This window comes from Salmo salar, chromosome 09 (assembly GCF_965601325.2).
Source record: "Salmo salar chromosome 09, fSalSal1, whole genome shotgun sequence".
Lineage (NCBI taxonomy): Eukaryota > Metazoa > Chordata > Actinopteri > Salmoniformes > Salmonidae > Salmo > Salmo salar.
Window position 1 is genome coordinate 34,061,208 of NC_138299.1, and position 16,956 is coordinate 34,078,163.

General features: G+C 40.8%; 1 protein-coding gene across 3 annotated transcripts in view; it reads left to right on the top strand.

Moving 5' to 3' along the window:
• Window positions 1-15,714, top strand: part of LOC106611225 (neuronal PAS domain-containing protein 3) — a 469,364-nt gene extending 453,650 nt beyond the window's left edge. For 2 of the 3 annotated variants that reach the window (XM_014211204.3, XM_014211210.3), the window contains 3 exons: window positions 4,462-4,609; window positions 9,189-9,304; window positions 10,026-15,714. In XM_014211204.3, coding sequence (XP_014066679.3) covers window positions 4,462-4,609; window positions 9,189-9,304; window positions 10,026-11,467 — 1,706 coding nt within the window. In that variant the 3' untranslated portion in view covers window positions 11,468-15,714. The remainder of the gene's footprint in view (window positions 1-4,461; window positions 4,610-9,188; window positions 9,305-10,025) is intronic. The other variant, XM_082955738.1, reaches the window with a different exon arrangement.
• Window positions 15,715-16,956: the final 1,242 nt, after the last annotated feature.

Below are 16,956 nucleotides of genomic sequence, written 5' to 3' on the forward strand. Positions count from 1 at the left end.
AACAATCATTTCTCCTCTAAGTTGCTCTGGATAAGAATGTCTACTAAAATGTAAATGTAATGACGCTAATACTGATGAGAGAGATCTGACTTTCAAAGGCAGAGAGATACGGAGGTCCAGGTTTGGTGTCTTCATAGATATACAGTACACTTGCTATACTGTAGAATGTGTGACCTTTATTTAACTAGGCAAGTCAGTTAAGAACAAATTCTTATTTGCAATGACGGCCTGAGATTAGAATATGACTGTAAAATTTTGAATTTGTCGTGTATACTTGATTTGTCAAGTTATTTACCAAGATTAGAGTTAGGATTAGAAAATGTTTCTTTTTTACCTGAAATAAATATGGTAATAAATACATCCTAAAATAATAAATGAGTCATGACTACCAATATTATGACTCAATATCCTCACAGCAGACCGTATAATGATCCAGTATATAAGTTCTTAATTATTTCCCAAAATATTAGAACCATCACATTTACAGTTCCCAAATATTGTAGTTGCAGTTTGAATCCAATATTTGGATATTTGGATAATCTAAATAATGTTTATATCTCTCCCTTTTCAAATGTAGTATATTGTGTATATCCTATCATTGTTAACTCCTAGTATAACATATCGAGGTTTATATTAGGAGTTAATAATTTACATTTTAGTGGTGGGGTGGCAGGTAGTCTAGTGGTTAGACCATTGGGCCAGTAACTGAAAGGTTGGTGGATCGAATCCCTGAGCTGGCAATGTAAAAATCTGTCTTTCTGAAAAAGGCAGTTAACCCACTGTTCCTAAGCTGTCATTGTAAATAAGAATTTGTTCTTAAATGACTTGCCTAGTTAAAAAAATATATATATATACATTTTAGAGTTAATTTCCTGCAATTCTACAAATTTTGCCATGTGGCTTCTAAAACATTTTGCCGTTTTAAAGCAAGTTTGCTGCAAATCTACACATTTTGCCATGGGGCAGAGAAAAGATTTAGCAATTTTATAACTCATTTCATGTAATTCTACACATTTTGCCATGGGCGGAGAGAACATTTAACAGTTTTACAGCACATTTTCTGAAATTCTACACATTTTGCCATGGGGCAGAGAGAACATTTTGCAGTTTTACAGCACATTTTCTGCAATTCTACACATTTTGCCATGGGGCAGAGAGAACATTTTGCAGTTTTACAGCACATTTTCTGCAATTCTACACATTTTGCCATAGGGTGCCATAGAGAGAAATGTTTGCAGTGGTAATTCAACCATGATTACTACAAGTTTAGATAGTTGGCCGTTTTACTAATTTACCAATAATTAATTTTTTTATGCTGACATGGGCTAATTGAGTGACTGTCAGTGACAGTTCACAACCACATTTTTTGAAATTGCAACTTGTGTATTGTAGTATTCTAACTCTCAACAGTAAGTTGAGACCCCCAACTTAGTTTAAAATATATATATTTTTTTTTGTCTTTGGAAATGTATCCACGGGCCCCCAGTTGCCCATCCCTGCACTACAGTATACTAGACCTCCTCAGTACTAAACAAGTGATTTCTTTCAATTTCTTCTTTCTTTTCTTTTCTTTTCATTTTATATGTATAGGAAAAGAAAGCAGTCAGGGATCTAAAGTCAATTAGTAGAACCCTTGGGAAGGTTTCTTAAACAATGCTATTAGTTCCTAATACTTTTTCATTACTGGCATTCTTTTTATGTACAGTTGAAGTCGGAAGTTTACATACACCTTAGCCAAATACATTTGAACTTAGTAATTCCCAATTCCTGACATTTAATCCTAGAAAGAATTCCATGTCTTAGGTCAGTTAGGATCACCACTTTATTGTAAGAATGTGAAATGTCAGAATAATAGTAGAGAGAATGATTTATTTCAGCTTTTATTTCTTTCATCACATTCCCAGTGGGTCAGAAGTTTACATACACTCAATTACTATTTGGTAGCATTGCCTTTAAATTGTTTCACTTTGGTCAAACGTTTTGGATAGCCTTCCATAAGCTTCCTCCTTCCATAAGCTTCCTCCTGACAGAGCTGGTGTAACTGAGTCAGGTTTCTAGGCCTCCTTGCTCGCCTATGCTTTTTCAGTTCTGCCCACAAAATTTTCTATAGGATTGAGGTCAGGGCTTTGTGATGGCCACTCCAATACCTTGACTTTGTTGTCCTTAAGCCATTTTGCCACAACTTTGGAACTATGCTTGGGGTCATTGTCCATTTGGAAGACCCATTTGCGACCAAGCTTTAACTTCCTGACTGATGTCTTGAGATGTTGCTTCAATATATCCACATAATTTTCCTGCCTCATGATGCCATCTATTTTGTGAAGTGCACCAGCCGCTCCTGCAGCAAAGCACCCCCACAACATGATGCTGCCACCCCTGTGCTTCACGGTTGGGATGGTGTTCTTTGGCTTGCAAGCCTCTCCCTTTTTCCTTCAAACATAACAATGGTCATTATGGCCAACAGTTATATTTTTGTTTCATCAGACCAGAGGACATTTCTCCAAAAAGTATGATCTTTGTCCCCATGTGCAGTTGCAAACCATTGTCTGCCTTTTTTATGGCGGTTTAGGAGCAGTGGCTTCTTCCTTGCTGAGCGTCCTTTCAAGTTATGTCGATATAGGACTCGTTTTACTGTCGATATAGATACTTTTGTACCTGTTTCCTCCAGCATCTTCACAAGGTCCTTTGCTGTTGTCTGGGATTGATTTGCACTTTTTGCACCAAAGTACATTCATCTCTAGGAGACAGAACGTGTCTCCTTCCTAAGCGGTATGACGGCTGCGTGATCCCATGGTGTTTATACTTGCATACTATTGTTTGGACAGATGAATGTGGTACCTTCAAGCGTTTGGAAATTGCTCCCAAGGATGAACCAGACTACCATTTTTTTCTGATGTCTTGGCTGATTTCTTTTGATTTTCCCATGATGTCAAGCAAAGAGGCACTGAGTTTGAAGGTAGGCCTTAAAATACATCCGTGGGCACACCTCCAATTGACTCAAATGATGTCAATTAGCCTATCAGAAGCTTCTAAAGCATGACATAATTTTCTGGAATTCTCCAAGCTGTTTAAAGGCACAATCAAGTTAGTGTATGTAAACTTCTGACCCACTGGAATTGTGATACAGTGAATTATAAGTGAAATAATCTGTCTGTAACAATTGTTGGAAAGATTACTTGTGTCATGCACAAAGTAGATGTCCTAACCAACTTGCCAAAACTATAGTTTGTTAACAAGAAATTTGTGGAGTGGTTTAAAAACGAGTTTTAATGACTCCAACCTAAGTGAATGTTAACTTCAGACTTCAACTGTAAATCATCCCCCCTCGTGGAACTCTTTTTATGGTAGAGGCTATTTGTAGCCTCAATTAAACTAACAATATGCATTTACTACCTTGCTCAGATTCTGACTGGTTCTGTTTTAGAGTGCCATGATTAATGCAAATTAATGATTGAGATCATTGAGCGGTTAATTTAGCCTGATGTATAGCAACTGCCACTGCAAAGGCAGACCAGACAAGGACACAACCAGCAGAGTGTAGTTTAGTGTAGTGTAATGTAATGTAGTGTGGTGTAGTGTAGTGTATTGTCATGTAATGTAATGTAATGTAATGTAGTGTAGTGTGGTGTTGTTAGTAGCTGGTACAGACTCACAGTGCCACCAGGTGGTGGGAGAAGCTCACTGCAGCCAGCCTCAAAGCAGACAGACATAGTGATGGGTCTGAAGGATGCACTATTTTTTTAATCAGAAAACAATCTGATTTTAAGCATCTACCCTATAATTACACCCCTTGCCTAACCCTACCCAGGAAATCAAGACCCATAAATTCAAATTCAATCTCTCTATCTAACTAACAAACTAGTCATACACTGTACAATGTTCGTGTGTTCTCTTTGTGTGTTCTGTTTCTATCCTGAAATCACACACCTACAGAGTTATATCTTTACCTTTGTTACAACTGGTGTATATTTCACCATGATGTACTCATTTATTCATAAGTGGTCCCGATTGACTCTCATTCATTCCATATTACGTATGTATTGTTCCCTCATCGTTGGTTTCCAGATCAGCACACACACTGTCCTCTGAGGTATTTAATAGTGTACCCTGTGCAGCATCCCCGTTCCTGTTTTAGCCAGTCAGAGAACTTGATTAATGAAGGTAGCTAGACTAGAGAGCAGCACAGCCCCTCACACAGCTGTTGGATGCCACCTGATGGTCTCTCTCTCCTTTCTTTCTTTCTTTCTTTCTTTCTTTCTTTCTTTCTTTCTTTCTTTCTTTCTTTCTTTCTTTCTTTCTTTCTTTCTTTCTTTCTTTCTTTCTTTCTTTCTTTCTTTCTTTCTTTCTTTCTTTCCTCCCCTCTATCCCTCTTACTGTATCTATTGTCCTCTTTCCTCTCTCCCCTGTCCTCCCCCTCCCTCCTCTCCCCTTCTCTCTACTCTCTCCTCTCTCCACCCCCAGTGATAAACAAGGGCCAGTGTGTGACCAAGTACTACCGCTGGATCCAGAAGAACGGTGGGTACATCTGGATCCAGTCCAGTGCCACCATCGCCATCAATGCCAAGAACGGCAATGAAAAGAACATAATCTGGGTCAACTACGTACTCAGGTAAGGCTGGGCCCCATCTGTGAACCCAACACATGACAGCCAGCCAGTGCCCAGAAACAGTCTGCTTCCAAAATGGCACCCTTTTCCCTATGTAGTACACTACTTTTGACCAGGGTCCATAGGGTTCTGGTCAAAAGTAATACACTATACTGTATAGGGAATGGGATGCCGTTTGGGAAAGCACACACAGAGTCGGCTACACCAGGAAGCAAACACAAGCGAACACAAGATTGGTCATTCATTTTCATTAAATATGCTATTTTTTATTTTTACCATTTCAGTATTTTAACAAAGTGTACATTCTTCTTGTCAATACAATTTGTATCAAATGGTTTACACACCTATTCTATAGCAACTTCTTTGTCAGAATAGGATAATGGCATACAGTACCAGTGAAAAGTTTGGACACCCCTACTCATTCCAGGGTTTTTCTTTACTTTGACTATGTTCCAAATTGCAGAATAATAGTGAAGACATCAAAATTATGAAATAACTCATGGAATCATGTAGTAACCAAAAAAGTGTTAAACAAATCTAGTAGCCACCCTTTACCTTGATGACAGCTTTGCACACTCTTGGCATTCTCTCAACCAGCTTCATGAGGTAGTCACCTGGAATATATTTCAATTAACAGGTGTGCCTTGTTAAAAGTTAATTTGTGGAATTTCTTGCCTTCTTAATGTGTTATGAGCCAATCAGTTGTGTTGTGACAAGGTAGGGGTGGTATACAGAAGATAGCCCTATTTGGTAAAATACCAAGTTCATATTATGGCAAGAACAGCTCAAATAAGCAAAGAGAAATGACAGTTCATGATTTCTTTAAGACATGAAGGTCAGTCAATCCGAAAAATGTAAAGAACTTTGAAAGTTTCATCAAGTGCAGTCGCAAAAACCATCTAGCGCTATGATGAAACTGGCTCTCATGAGGACTGCCACAGTAAAGGAAGACCCAGAGTTACCTCTGCTGCAGAGGATAAGTTCATTAGAGTTACCAGCCTAAGAAATTGCAGCCCAAATAAATGCTTCACAGAGATAAAGTAACAGACACATCTCAACATCAACATCAACTGTTCAGAGGAGACTATGTGAATCAGGCCTTCATGGTCGAATTGCTGTGAAGAAACCACTACTAAAGGACACCAATAAGAAGAAGAGACTTGCTTGGGCCAAGAAACACAAGCAATGGACATTAGACCGGTGGAAATCTGTTCTTTGGTCTGGTGAGTCCAAATTTGAGATTTTTGTTTCCAACCGCTGTGTCTTTGTGAGACGGATGATCGCAGCATGTGTGGTTCCCACCATGAATCAAGGAAGAAGAGGTGTGATGGTGTGTTTTTGTTTTTGCTGGTGACACTATCAATGATTTATTTAGAGTTGATTTATTTAGAGGCACACTTAATCAGCATGGCTACCACAGCATTCTGCAGAGATACGCCATCTCATCTGGTTTGTGCTTAGTGGGACTATTGTTTGTTTTTCTACAGGACAATGACCTAAAACACACCTCTCGGCTGTGTAAGGGCTATTTGACCAAGGAGAGTGATGAGTGCTGCATCAGATGACCTGGCCTCCACAATCACCCGACCTCAACCCAATTGAGATGGTTTGGGATGAGTTGGACCGCAGAGTGATGGAAAAGCAGCCAACAAGTCCTCAGCATTTGTGGGAACTCCTTCAAGACTGTTGTAAAAGCATTCCTCATGAAGCTGGTTGAGAGAATGCCAAGAGTGTGCAAAGCTGTCATCAAGGCAAAGGGTGGCTACTTTGAAGAATCTCAAATATAAAATATATTTTGATTTGTTTAACAATTTTTTGGTTACTACATGATTCCATATGTGTTATTTCATAGTTTTGACGTCTTCACTATTATTCTACAATGTAGAAAATAGTACAAATAAAGAAAAAACATGGAATGAGTAGGTCTGTTGAAACTTTTGACAAGTACTGTATACAGTTGAAGTCAGAAGTTTACATACACTTAGGTTGGAGTCATTAAAACTTGTTTTTAAACCACTCCACAAATTTCTTGTTAACAAACTATAGTTTTGGCAAGTCGGTTAGGACGTCTACTTTGTGCATGACACAATTGTTTACAGACAGATTATTTCACTTATAATTCACTGTGTCACAATTCCAGTGGGTCAGAAGTTTACTTACACTAAGTTGACTGTGCCTTTAAACAGCTTGGAAAATTCCAGAAAATGATGTCATGGCTTTAGAAGCTTCTGATAGGCTAATTGACATCATTTTAGTCATTTGGAGGTGTACCTGTGGATGTATTTCAAGGCCTACCTTCAAACTCAGTGCCTCTTTGCTTGACATCATGGGAAAATCAAAAGGAATCAGCCAAGACCTCAGGAAAAGAATTGTAGACCTCCGCAATTTCCAAATGCCTGAAGGTACCACATTCATCTGTACAAATATTAGTACGCAAGTATAAACACCATGGGACCACGCAGTCGTCATACCACTCAGGAAGGAGACGCGTTCTGTCTCCTAGAGATGAACGCACTTTGGTGCGAAAAGTGCAAATCAATCCCAGAACAACAGCAAAGGACCTTGTGAAGATGCTGGAGGAAACAGGTACAAAAGTATCTATATCCACAGTAAAACGAGTCCTATATCGACATAACCTGAAAGGCCGCTCAGCAAGGAAGAAGCCACTGCTCCAAAACCGCCATAAAAAAGGCAGACAACGGTTTTCAACTGCACATGGGGACAAAGATCGTACTTTTTGGAGAAATGTCCTCTGGTCTGATGAAACAAAAATAGAACTGTTGGCCATAATGACCATCGTTATGTTTGGAGGAAAAAGGGGGAGGCTTGCAAGCCGAAGAACATCATCCCAACCGTGAAGCACGGGGGTGGCAGCATCATGTTGTGGGCGTGCTTTGCTGCAGGAGGGACTGGTGCACTTCACAAAATAGATGGCATCATGAAGAAGGAATATTATGTGGATATATTGAAGCAACATCTCAAGACATCAGTCAGGAAGTTAAAGCTTGATCGCAAATGGGTCTTCCAAATGGACAATGACCCCAAGCATACTTCCAAAGTTGTGGAAAAATGGCTTAAGGACAACAAAGTCAAGGTATTGGAGTGGCCATCACAAAGCCCTGACCTCAGTCCTGTAGAATATTTGTGGGCAGAACTGAAAAAGCGTGTGCGAGCAAGGAGGCTTACAAACCTGACTCAGTTACATCAGCTCTGCCAGGAGGAATGGGCCAAAATTCACCCAACTTATTGTGGGAAGCTTGTGGAAGGTTACCCGAAACATTTGACCCAAGTGAAGCAATTTAAAGGCAATGCTACCAAATACTGATTGAATGTATGTAAACTTCTGACCCACTGGGAATGTGATGAAAGAAATAAAAGCTGAAATAAATATTTCTCTCTACTATTATTCTGACATTTCACATTCTTAAAATAAAGTGGTGATCCTGACCTAAAAGAGGGAATTTTTACTAGGATTAAATGTCAGGAATTGTGAAAAACTGAGTTTAAATGTATTTGGCTAAGGTGTATGTAAACTTCTGACTTCAGCTGTATCTGCCAGTATTAGTTTGCTCTAAGGCACTGTTAATGAAATGCATTTTTGCCATTGGCACCATTGAATTGATCATTGTAGAATTATCTCTGCATCCTAAAGCGATTGACATGTTATTGTAATTTTAGATCCAGATACACACACAAAAGCTGTTTTTCCAAGGAGTTGCTAAATATTGAATTTATCTGCCATCACAAGAAGGAACCCTTCTCTCATCAATTGTAATAGATTTATCTTCTCAATATCCTTCCAAATTTCTCCTCACCTCTGCGGGCCCATAGAGCAGCTGTGAGAGCCAGAGAGTTAGGAGCGTTGCTTTAGGGACAGCTGGATCAATCAGGACACTAGGAGAATGTCAAACGCTGTGTTCTCTGCAATCCCTGGCAGCGATATGCTCTAAATGATTATCTTTTGGCAAAGAAAATTAGCATGGTTACATGCACACAATAATGCGATTATTGTGGATAGTCAGATGAATATAATAGTGGCACAGATAAATGCAGAAAATCGCCAATCAAAATAAATGTTCTACCACAGTGAACATGTTATTTTTGGGAATCACATGTCATTCTGAGTTCAGACAAAGTTTGTATGTGAAAACGACTTGTAAGACGCATACATTGTTGTTCCGAACTTCACTCGCGCTAAAGAGGGAGGCTCGCTCGGCTGGTGCTAGCACATGTGCAGATCAAATACACCGCTGGAATGATGATTAAGGTGTTTACATGTCTTAATAATTCAAAAGATTGCTCAGAAAAGCAGGTGTTTTAATTGGCGTATGCTTAATTAAATTTTGACCTTGCGCCGATTAAGATATATATTTTTTATTTACCTTTACTTAACTAGGCAAGTCAGTTAAGAACAAATTCTTATTTTCAGTAATCCAGATTATAATGACCTTATAATGACCTCTGTGTAGTCTGTTCCTGCATTAATCCAGATTGTAAAGACTTCTGGTTGTTTCTATTGTCTTTTCCTGCAGTAATCCAGATTATAAAGACTTTTGGTTGTCTCTATTGTCTGTTCCTTCAGTAATCCAGAGTACAAGGACACGCCCATGGACATCGCCCAGCTACCCAATCTTCCAGAGAAAGCCTCAGAGTCTTCAGAGACATCCGACTCTGAGTCCGAGTCCAAGGACAACTCTGGTACGGTACCATCAATCAATCAATAAATCAATATAAGGGTATTGATAAAACCCTTTTTACATCAACAGTTGTCACAAAGTTCTTTACAGTATAACCTGGCCTAAACTCCCTAAGAGAAAGCATACCTTGTATTATACTGTGGCCATCCATGGAGAAAGAGGAGAAAAGCCCTCATCATTAGTTTGAGGAAAATGTTGAATTAAACATATTCAATGGAGTACCGCCAAGGGGGCAGGAGGGGAGAGGAGAGGAGGATTTGGGGTGACAGTCTGAGGAAAGAGCCAGCATATTGGCCATTGGCACCAGGCCTCCCTCAGTGCCCCCTATGCCAGCGGGCATGGTGAGGGTTGTGGCCCAGGCCAGCTGCTGCTGGGTAGAGTTGTCCTCACTCTGACAGTACGGTTGGAGAGCACCACTGCGCCAGTATCCAGGGGGTGATCGGTGCCAAGCCAACACACCAGGCACCAGACAGACAGACGTTATTATAACTGCAGTAGAACACAGTGGTGGAGTAAATAAATAAAATATTCTAATTGAGTGGTAAAGGGAATATTCCATATATCTCTCTATAGCAAAATACTGAACATTAAAAAGATCTTAATGAAGGGCATGAAAGATTATTTCATTTGTAGTGGTTATTTTGGACAGATATTTATACAGTATACATAGGTTTTTTAGAGTGCTGTTGAAGTCTGTATACTAAACGGAACCTTTCTCTCAGACCACAACGAGAACTCCAAGTGGGACAGGAAGGGGAACCAGACTGAGAACACAGAGGACCCGGAAACAGAGAGTAAAAAGCAGCAGCAGGGCCAATCGTCCTCAGAGCAGGAGATGAGGCGTCAGGAGGAGGGAGACAGCTCCTCCAACCCAGAGAGCCAGGAGAGCGAGGACGATCTGGAGCCCAGTGACTGTGAGGTGGAGACCAAGGAGGGCAGACTGGGCCGGCTGGAGGACCTGCACATCAAGGTGGAGCACTATGGAGACGGAAACGGAGGGGTGGAGCTGCATGACTCGCCGTCCTCCTCTGAAGAAGAGGAAGATGATGATGACGATGAGGAAGATGACGACAGCTTTAAAGACTGTGACAGCGCCACCGAGACTCTCACCGCCCCCGCTGCCAGTAAGCAGCAGAAGCGTAAGAAGAGGAGGAAAAAGCAGAAATGGGACAGTAGTCGTCCTAAACGCCTGTGCCTCTCCTCTGCCACCCACAGCTCTAACGCCTTCGTTGGGGCTGTCCCCGTCCTGCCGCACCCCTCCCCTGCCAGTGCCTCTGTGCTCAAGATCAAAACGGAAATGTCCGAGCCCATCAACTTCGACAATGACAGCATCATCTGGAACTACCCACCCAACAGGGAGATCTCCAGGAACGAGTCTCCCTACAGCATGACGAAGCCCGTCCCAGCCCACGATACCTTCCCCTCCCCACAGCCTGGCAGTCTGCAGGTCTCCATCCCAGACTCAGTACTCACTCCCCCAGGAACAGAGGGGGGTAGTGGGGGCGCAGGTACCAGGAAGGGCGTACCCCCCTCCTTCAGCGGTTATAGCAGCGCCCCCTCCTCGGCCTCCAGCGCCGTCAGCCTGGTCCCTCCCTCCGGCTCTGGGTCCTCCTCCGACCCCCTGTCCCCGCCCCTCTCGGCCTCGCCGCGCGACAACCAGCAAGGTCAGAGCACCCCCACCACGTCAGGCTCCTCCCTGCTGTACACCAGCGACCTGGAGGCCCTGCAGAGGCTGCAGGCCGGGAACGTGGCGCTTCCACTGGTCCAGCGGGTCACCGGCACCCTCGCCACGACCAGCACTGCTGCCTCACGGGTCTACACCACTGGCACCATCCGCTACGCCCCCGCTGACGTCACTCTGGCCATGCAGGCAGGCGCCAACCTGCTGCCCAACAATGTGGCCCATGCTATGAACTTTGTGGATGTCAACGGTAGCCCCGGCTTCGGCATCGACCCCAAGACGCCCATGGAGATGCTGTATCATCACGTCCACCGGCTCAACATGGCTGGGCCTTTTGGTGGTACCATGTCTGGCGCCAGCCTCACCCAGATGCCAGCAGCCAATGTATTCACCACGGCCGAGGGACTGTTCTCCACTCTTCCATTTCCTGTCTACAGTAACGGGATACACACCACACAAACTCTGGAGCGCAAAGATGATTAGAGCAAAACACCAAGACCATATTACTGTGTTCAACTGTCAAAGACTCTTTGAGGCATAAGACTGTGTTTCAAGTGGAAAATAAATATATTCTAGCATTTTGAATTTGAGCAATTGAGCTTGTGTACTAGAAATGAATGGCTCCATGTCTTTCTATCCTTTTCTCTCTTTCTGTTGACTCCCATTCTATCAGTCTCTCGTCTTCTTCTTGCTCCTCTTACAGTACTATCAATTATATTTTTTCTGATCAAACTAAACTGACTATTGTTTATTGTAAAGAATTCATTTTTTGCCTACAGAGAATTCATATTACCGTTGGTCTCCTACTGGAATCTTGGGTAAACTACTTTTTATTTGAGTTGATTATGTTGCATCTTTATGAAGATGTCTAGTGTATTTAAAGAGTGATGGTGGAAGATATATTTCTATGGAAAGAAACCCTTGGATGATTTTGCTTCATATCTTGATGTGATCAAGGCAGACAAAAGGATGTTACTCTGTTTGACATTGTCATAGAAATAACCTTAAGAAATACCTTTTAAGGTTAGATCATAATGAGGGTATAGTAGTTTATTTTATAATTCAGTTTGTTTATTTTTTATAGAACAGATTTAACAATTTTAGCAGGGTATTTGCCTGTGAGTAGAATGTTATAAATCCCAGGACTTTGGAACAAGTACAGGTCAGTACGAGATACAAGTATTCTCCCGGTTCCATTTCCTTGGTTATGTCTCAAATGGCACCCTATTCCCTATATATTGCATTACGTTTGACCAGGGCCCATAGGGCTCTGGTCAAAAGTAGTGCACTATTTAGGGAATAGGATGCCATTTGGAACGCACTATCCTCTGCAGATCCATGGTGCTACTGTTCCATCAAGTTACTACCCTCCTTCAGCGGGCTGATGTAGGTTCTTCTGTTCCACAGCTCTCTCACAGAGATGACAGCTGGGGAGAGTCAAACCTCTAATCAACATATTTTCGTGTTCATTACTACTCCCCTGAGTCAAGTTCAAGGGCTCAATCAGATTGGGCCTGAAGGATAGAATATACCTATATGGAGCAGGTTGATTTTGTTTGTATTTTTTGAAAACTAAATCACTTTCTAGTCTCAGTGTAACAGAGGCTAATTTGCATCATTAACTTGAAAAATGAATGTTTAACTTTGACTGACTTCTGTCAGTTGTTATTTCTACTCTATCCTTCCTCTTTCTTTTACATCGTAAACCTCGCCACTATCAACGTCAGTCTCCCAAATCCGTTCTTCCATCAGCCATTGTCCAATTCCTGAAATCACATATCAAGGAGATTGTAATAAAGACATGCGTTTCAATCAAAACGGAATATGTTTTTGGAAAAATCACATTCCCTAATTTTTTCTCTGTTGCCAAAAACGTTATCTCACAGTTTGGTGTTAAGAACACTGTGATTGCTGTTTAAAAAAATTGTAATAAAATGGAAAAACTGTCACTTCATCTTTTGACAGCCGTCCATCAAGTAATCTATTACCAAGCGTGATAACCGTAAATGTGTACAATGTGTAAGTGTCACTGGCTGTCAGTCTCCATAGCGATTTCAGTGTGTGTTACTATATGCAGTGTTACTGAGCTGATGTAGCTGTTTTGTCCTTTGTCTTCTCTGTGCTTTATCTGTAGTCTGGGGTTGGACAGGGAACGTTTGTAACCTTCTCCTTCTCCTCTGCAGTCTTAGTGAACCCGTGGAGGTTAGTGGATTTCGTGTGGTGGCCTTCCAATGTAGCGTCATCTTTTTGCTGCTTCCTTTTGTCTGTATTTCTTTCTGTTTCTGCTGTTGCTTTGCTGTTGTGTAGTCTACAGACCTCTCTTTCTCTGAGAGATAAAAGACTCTTAACTAGCTCAAAGGTTTAAGGAGCCATTTTTTGCCATTGAGGAATTCTGGGTTTACAGTTTCCAGCTTGCATTTACCTACCCTATGAAAAATTACGACAAAAAGCTAAAGTAGCATTTAGATGTATCTTCTAGACTGGAACCATAAATGCCTCAGTTGTGAAACATTCCCAGAGTCCCTTGTGCTTCTTGTATGCATTGGGTGTATTTCATTGGTTTCCACCAAACCTGTTGACTTCAAGGACCATGCAACTCACAGGACAAAAAGATGACGGTAGTATTTCAGGACAATAAACAATTTTAAAGATTTCTAAAGAAATGAAAATAAAAAATATTTCGCACTATAAATCTATTTTTATAGATGTTTTGGAAATGCATGTTTACTAAGTTGATTGTTAGTTTACTTGATTTCATTCGGTCCAGCAGCTTTGTCTCAACGTTCAGTGTTTTTTAGTCTGTCCAACAAAGGGAGGGGGAGCCTTTGTCTTTTGAACTGAATCAGGCTACTCCCCTACATCAGGAAACAGTGTCTGTAGTTTCTGTGTAGATGTGTTGTTAATCAAATCCAGGTCATGAAATAAATGTTTAAAAAAAATGAATAAAAAAAGGAATGTTTGGGGTTGGTTGAGTGGAATGCTAGAATGGTTGCAGGGGAGCTTGGTGTCACCACTTGAGATTGATTCTATCCTAGATGTTAGTGTTTTCTACGACGTAGCAAAGCGGGATGAGACTGTCGGGTCGGGGGCACAGCTCACTTAAAACAGACACTGTGGACGGACCAGGAAATACACCCATATGTTACAACAGAACAGCAGGATGAGCTGTTTTAATGTCTCTGTGTTGTGTCAAAATGAATTGCTGGTGATTTAAACTTAAACTAATCTCAGCTACTGTCAGATACATAGTGTTTAAAGTTTAAATATGAAAAATTACTTCATTACCTGTGAAGACTGTGTCTGTGTTTTTAACAATTTCTTGTACAATTATACAGATTATTTTAAGAGAAACCAAGTAGATGAATACTACAGGAGAAGGGGATTCTCTTAGTATCAATGTTAACAGTGTTATAAATTCTAAATACAAACAAATTAAAATATTAAAAAGAGAACTATGGTACATTTATTATTTTATTTGTTTTATTTTTTATTTTTGAAGAAAAACAACAACTAACTGAAGCTAACTTTGAGTGCCTGGCTTATTTTGTATATATTTTTTTTAACATTTTTATTTCCAATTTTTAATGCAATTTCAGAAATGTACATACTTCATTTTACAACAGGGTTATTTTATACTTTTGTAGGTTTCCATCCGTTCAAATGAACCTGTCATCATCATCCATGGTTGTTTTCTGTCTGTAACACTTTTTTTTACCATCTAACCGGTGCCATATTCATAATAAACTTCTCAAAGATTTGATCATATCTGGCATCATTTATTTTACATTCAACCATGTCAACGAATGCCCCACACCTCAGTAAGCTGCCTCAGTTTTTCTTTCTTTCTGCCTTTCTTTTCTGATCTTGCTTGAAAAAAATGCCACTGGTCTAATGATTTTCCTATTTGGAATCTGTGTACATTGCTGGGACATCCATTCAGGTACTGTATGTTCACACTTAAAAATCCTGCCATAATGGTAGCTATGTCAGACCACAGTCTGGGTTCATTCCCCTCCAATCAGAATACTTTGTTCATTGTTTAATGTAGTCTGATTGGTCACATCATTAATCAGAGGGCAGCTAGTGCTGGTTGTTACAGTACACTAATTTAACTCACATTATCACTTAGATAAAAGCACACACAGTATTATGTTAGCTCACCCATGGATAAAATAACATTACTGTGATCATGTCCGAAATACTTCAACAACAGGATAAATTAACCGACTATCATCACATGGAACAACACTCAGACACACATTATCTTGAACGGACAATCTTACGATCTTGTCAATATCATTGTGGTATAATACCAGTTTAAAGCTGAAACTGTCTTTCAAACTATGTGCTCTACAATGTTTTGTCTCTCATTTTGTTTGCCCAGTATCATGCATAGAGAGACGTATAGTGTAAATGCATCGAAAACAATGAGGTCTTAAGAAATGACATAGTTATCTGCAGAAACGTTTGATTTGAGTAATGAGTCAACCATTAGACTAAGGCACCAAGCAGAAGAAAATGTGTAAAAAAAATGTGAACACTTTCCCCAGATATTTAAGACAAGGCCTGTCTAGATAAAGGATGCCCAAGCCATCAAATGTCTCTCTATTGGTGTTTTTTTAATGAGCATAATCTGTTAATATCATTTATCATAATGTGATAAATGACTAACTACATCTGTAATAAATGCAGTAAATGATATGAGCATTTTGAGTGATTTTCTTCTTTTTTCTTTTAACTCAACTGTTGTTTTGGAAATCTGGTAACTTTCATGTTTCGGAACCTGGTAATAACTATTTTTTAGGTGTTACACCTGGTAAATGAAATGGCCCCCTATGAGAACAGCAAGTCTGACGTTGGTTCCATGATCATTTGAATGCAGGGCCAGCTCCAGGCATAAGCGACAGACCTTTTTGGGGGGGGGACTCAGTTCGGGTCTCAACGGTAGAGATCCTATTACATTACCAGAGGGGCTATGTCATAAACCATAAAAGTTCCATAATGGGGCAAAAATGGCAGCCATCTTGTTCAGAGAGAAATCCAAAACCAGTCTAATTGGAATGCATGGCAGTAGAGGCATAGGTGATGCATTTCCTGGTTTTACTTATGCATGAAAATAAGAGTAAGGCATGTGATGTATCAGAAATTGTGTCATGGAATTATAGTCAATGTAAACATGTTGTCATATAATTATAAATACAGTTTATATGGGTTTTATATGTAAAAAAAACAACAATTGCCTCTAAAATATATGTAAACAGACCATAAATGTCTCAGATTGGATTTTCTTGGAAAGCTGTGTGTGCTATTATATGATACAATATCAAAACATTTACAACTTGTCTAAGTCCTGTCATCAACTGATTTCAGCCAGTGTATGGCTGTGGATTGACAGCATTGCTTGAATGGAATGTTGACATATTGGCAGTTAATTTGAAAAAGTCATTGGCTGGGGTCTCACTCAGATATCATTAACATGGCATAAATCGGCCTCCCGGGTGGCGCAGTGGTCTAAGGCAGTGCTAGCTGTGCCACCAGAGATTCTGGGTTCGAGCCCAGGCTCTGCCGCAGCCGGCCGCGACCGGGAGGCTTATGGGGCGACGCACAATTGGCCCAGCGTCGTCCGGGTTAGGGAGGGTTTGGCTGGCAGGGATATCCTTGTCTCATCGCGCACTAGCGACTCCTGTGGCGGGCTGGGCGCAGTGCACGCTGACCAGGTCGCTAGGTGTATGTGTTTCCTCCGACACATTGGTGCGGCTGGCTTCTGGGTTGGATGTGCGTTGTGTCAAAAAGCAGTGCGGCTTGGTTGGGTTGTGTTTCGGAGGACGCATGGCTCTTGACCTTCGCCTCTCCCGAGTCCGTATGGGAGTTGCAGCAATGAGACAAGACAGTAACTACTACCAATTGGATACCACGAAATTGGGGAGAAAAAGGGGGTAAAAAAACATGGCATAAGTCATGACAAAATGTGT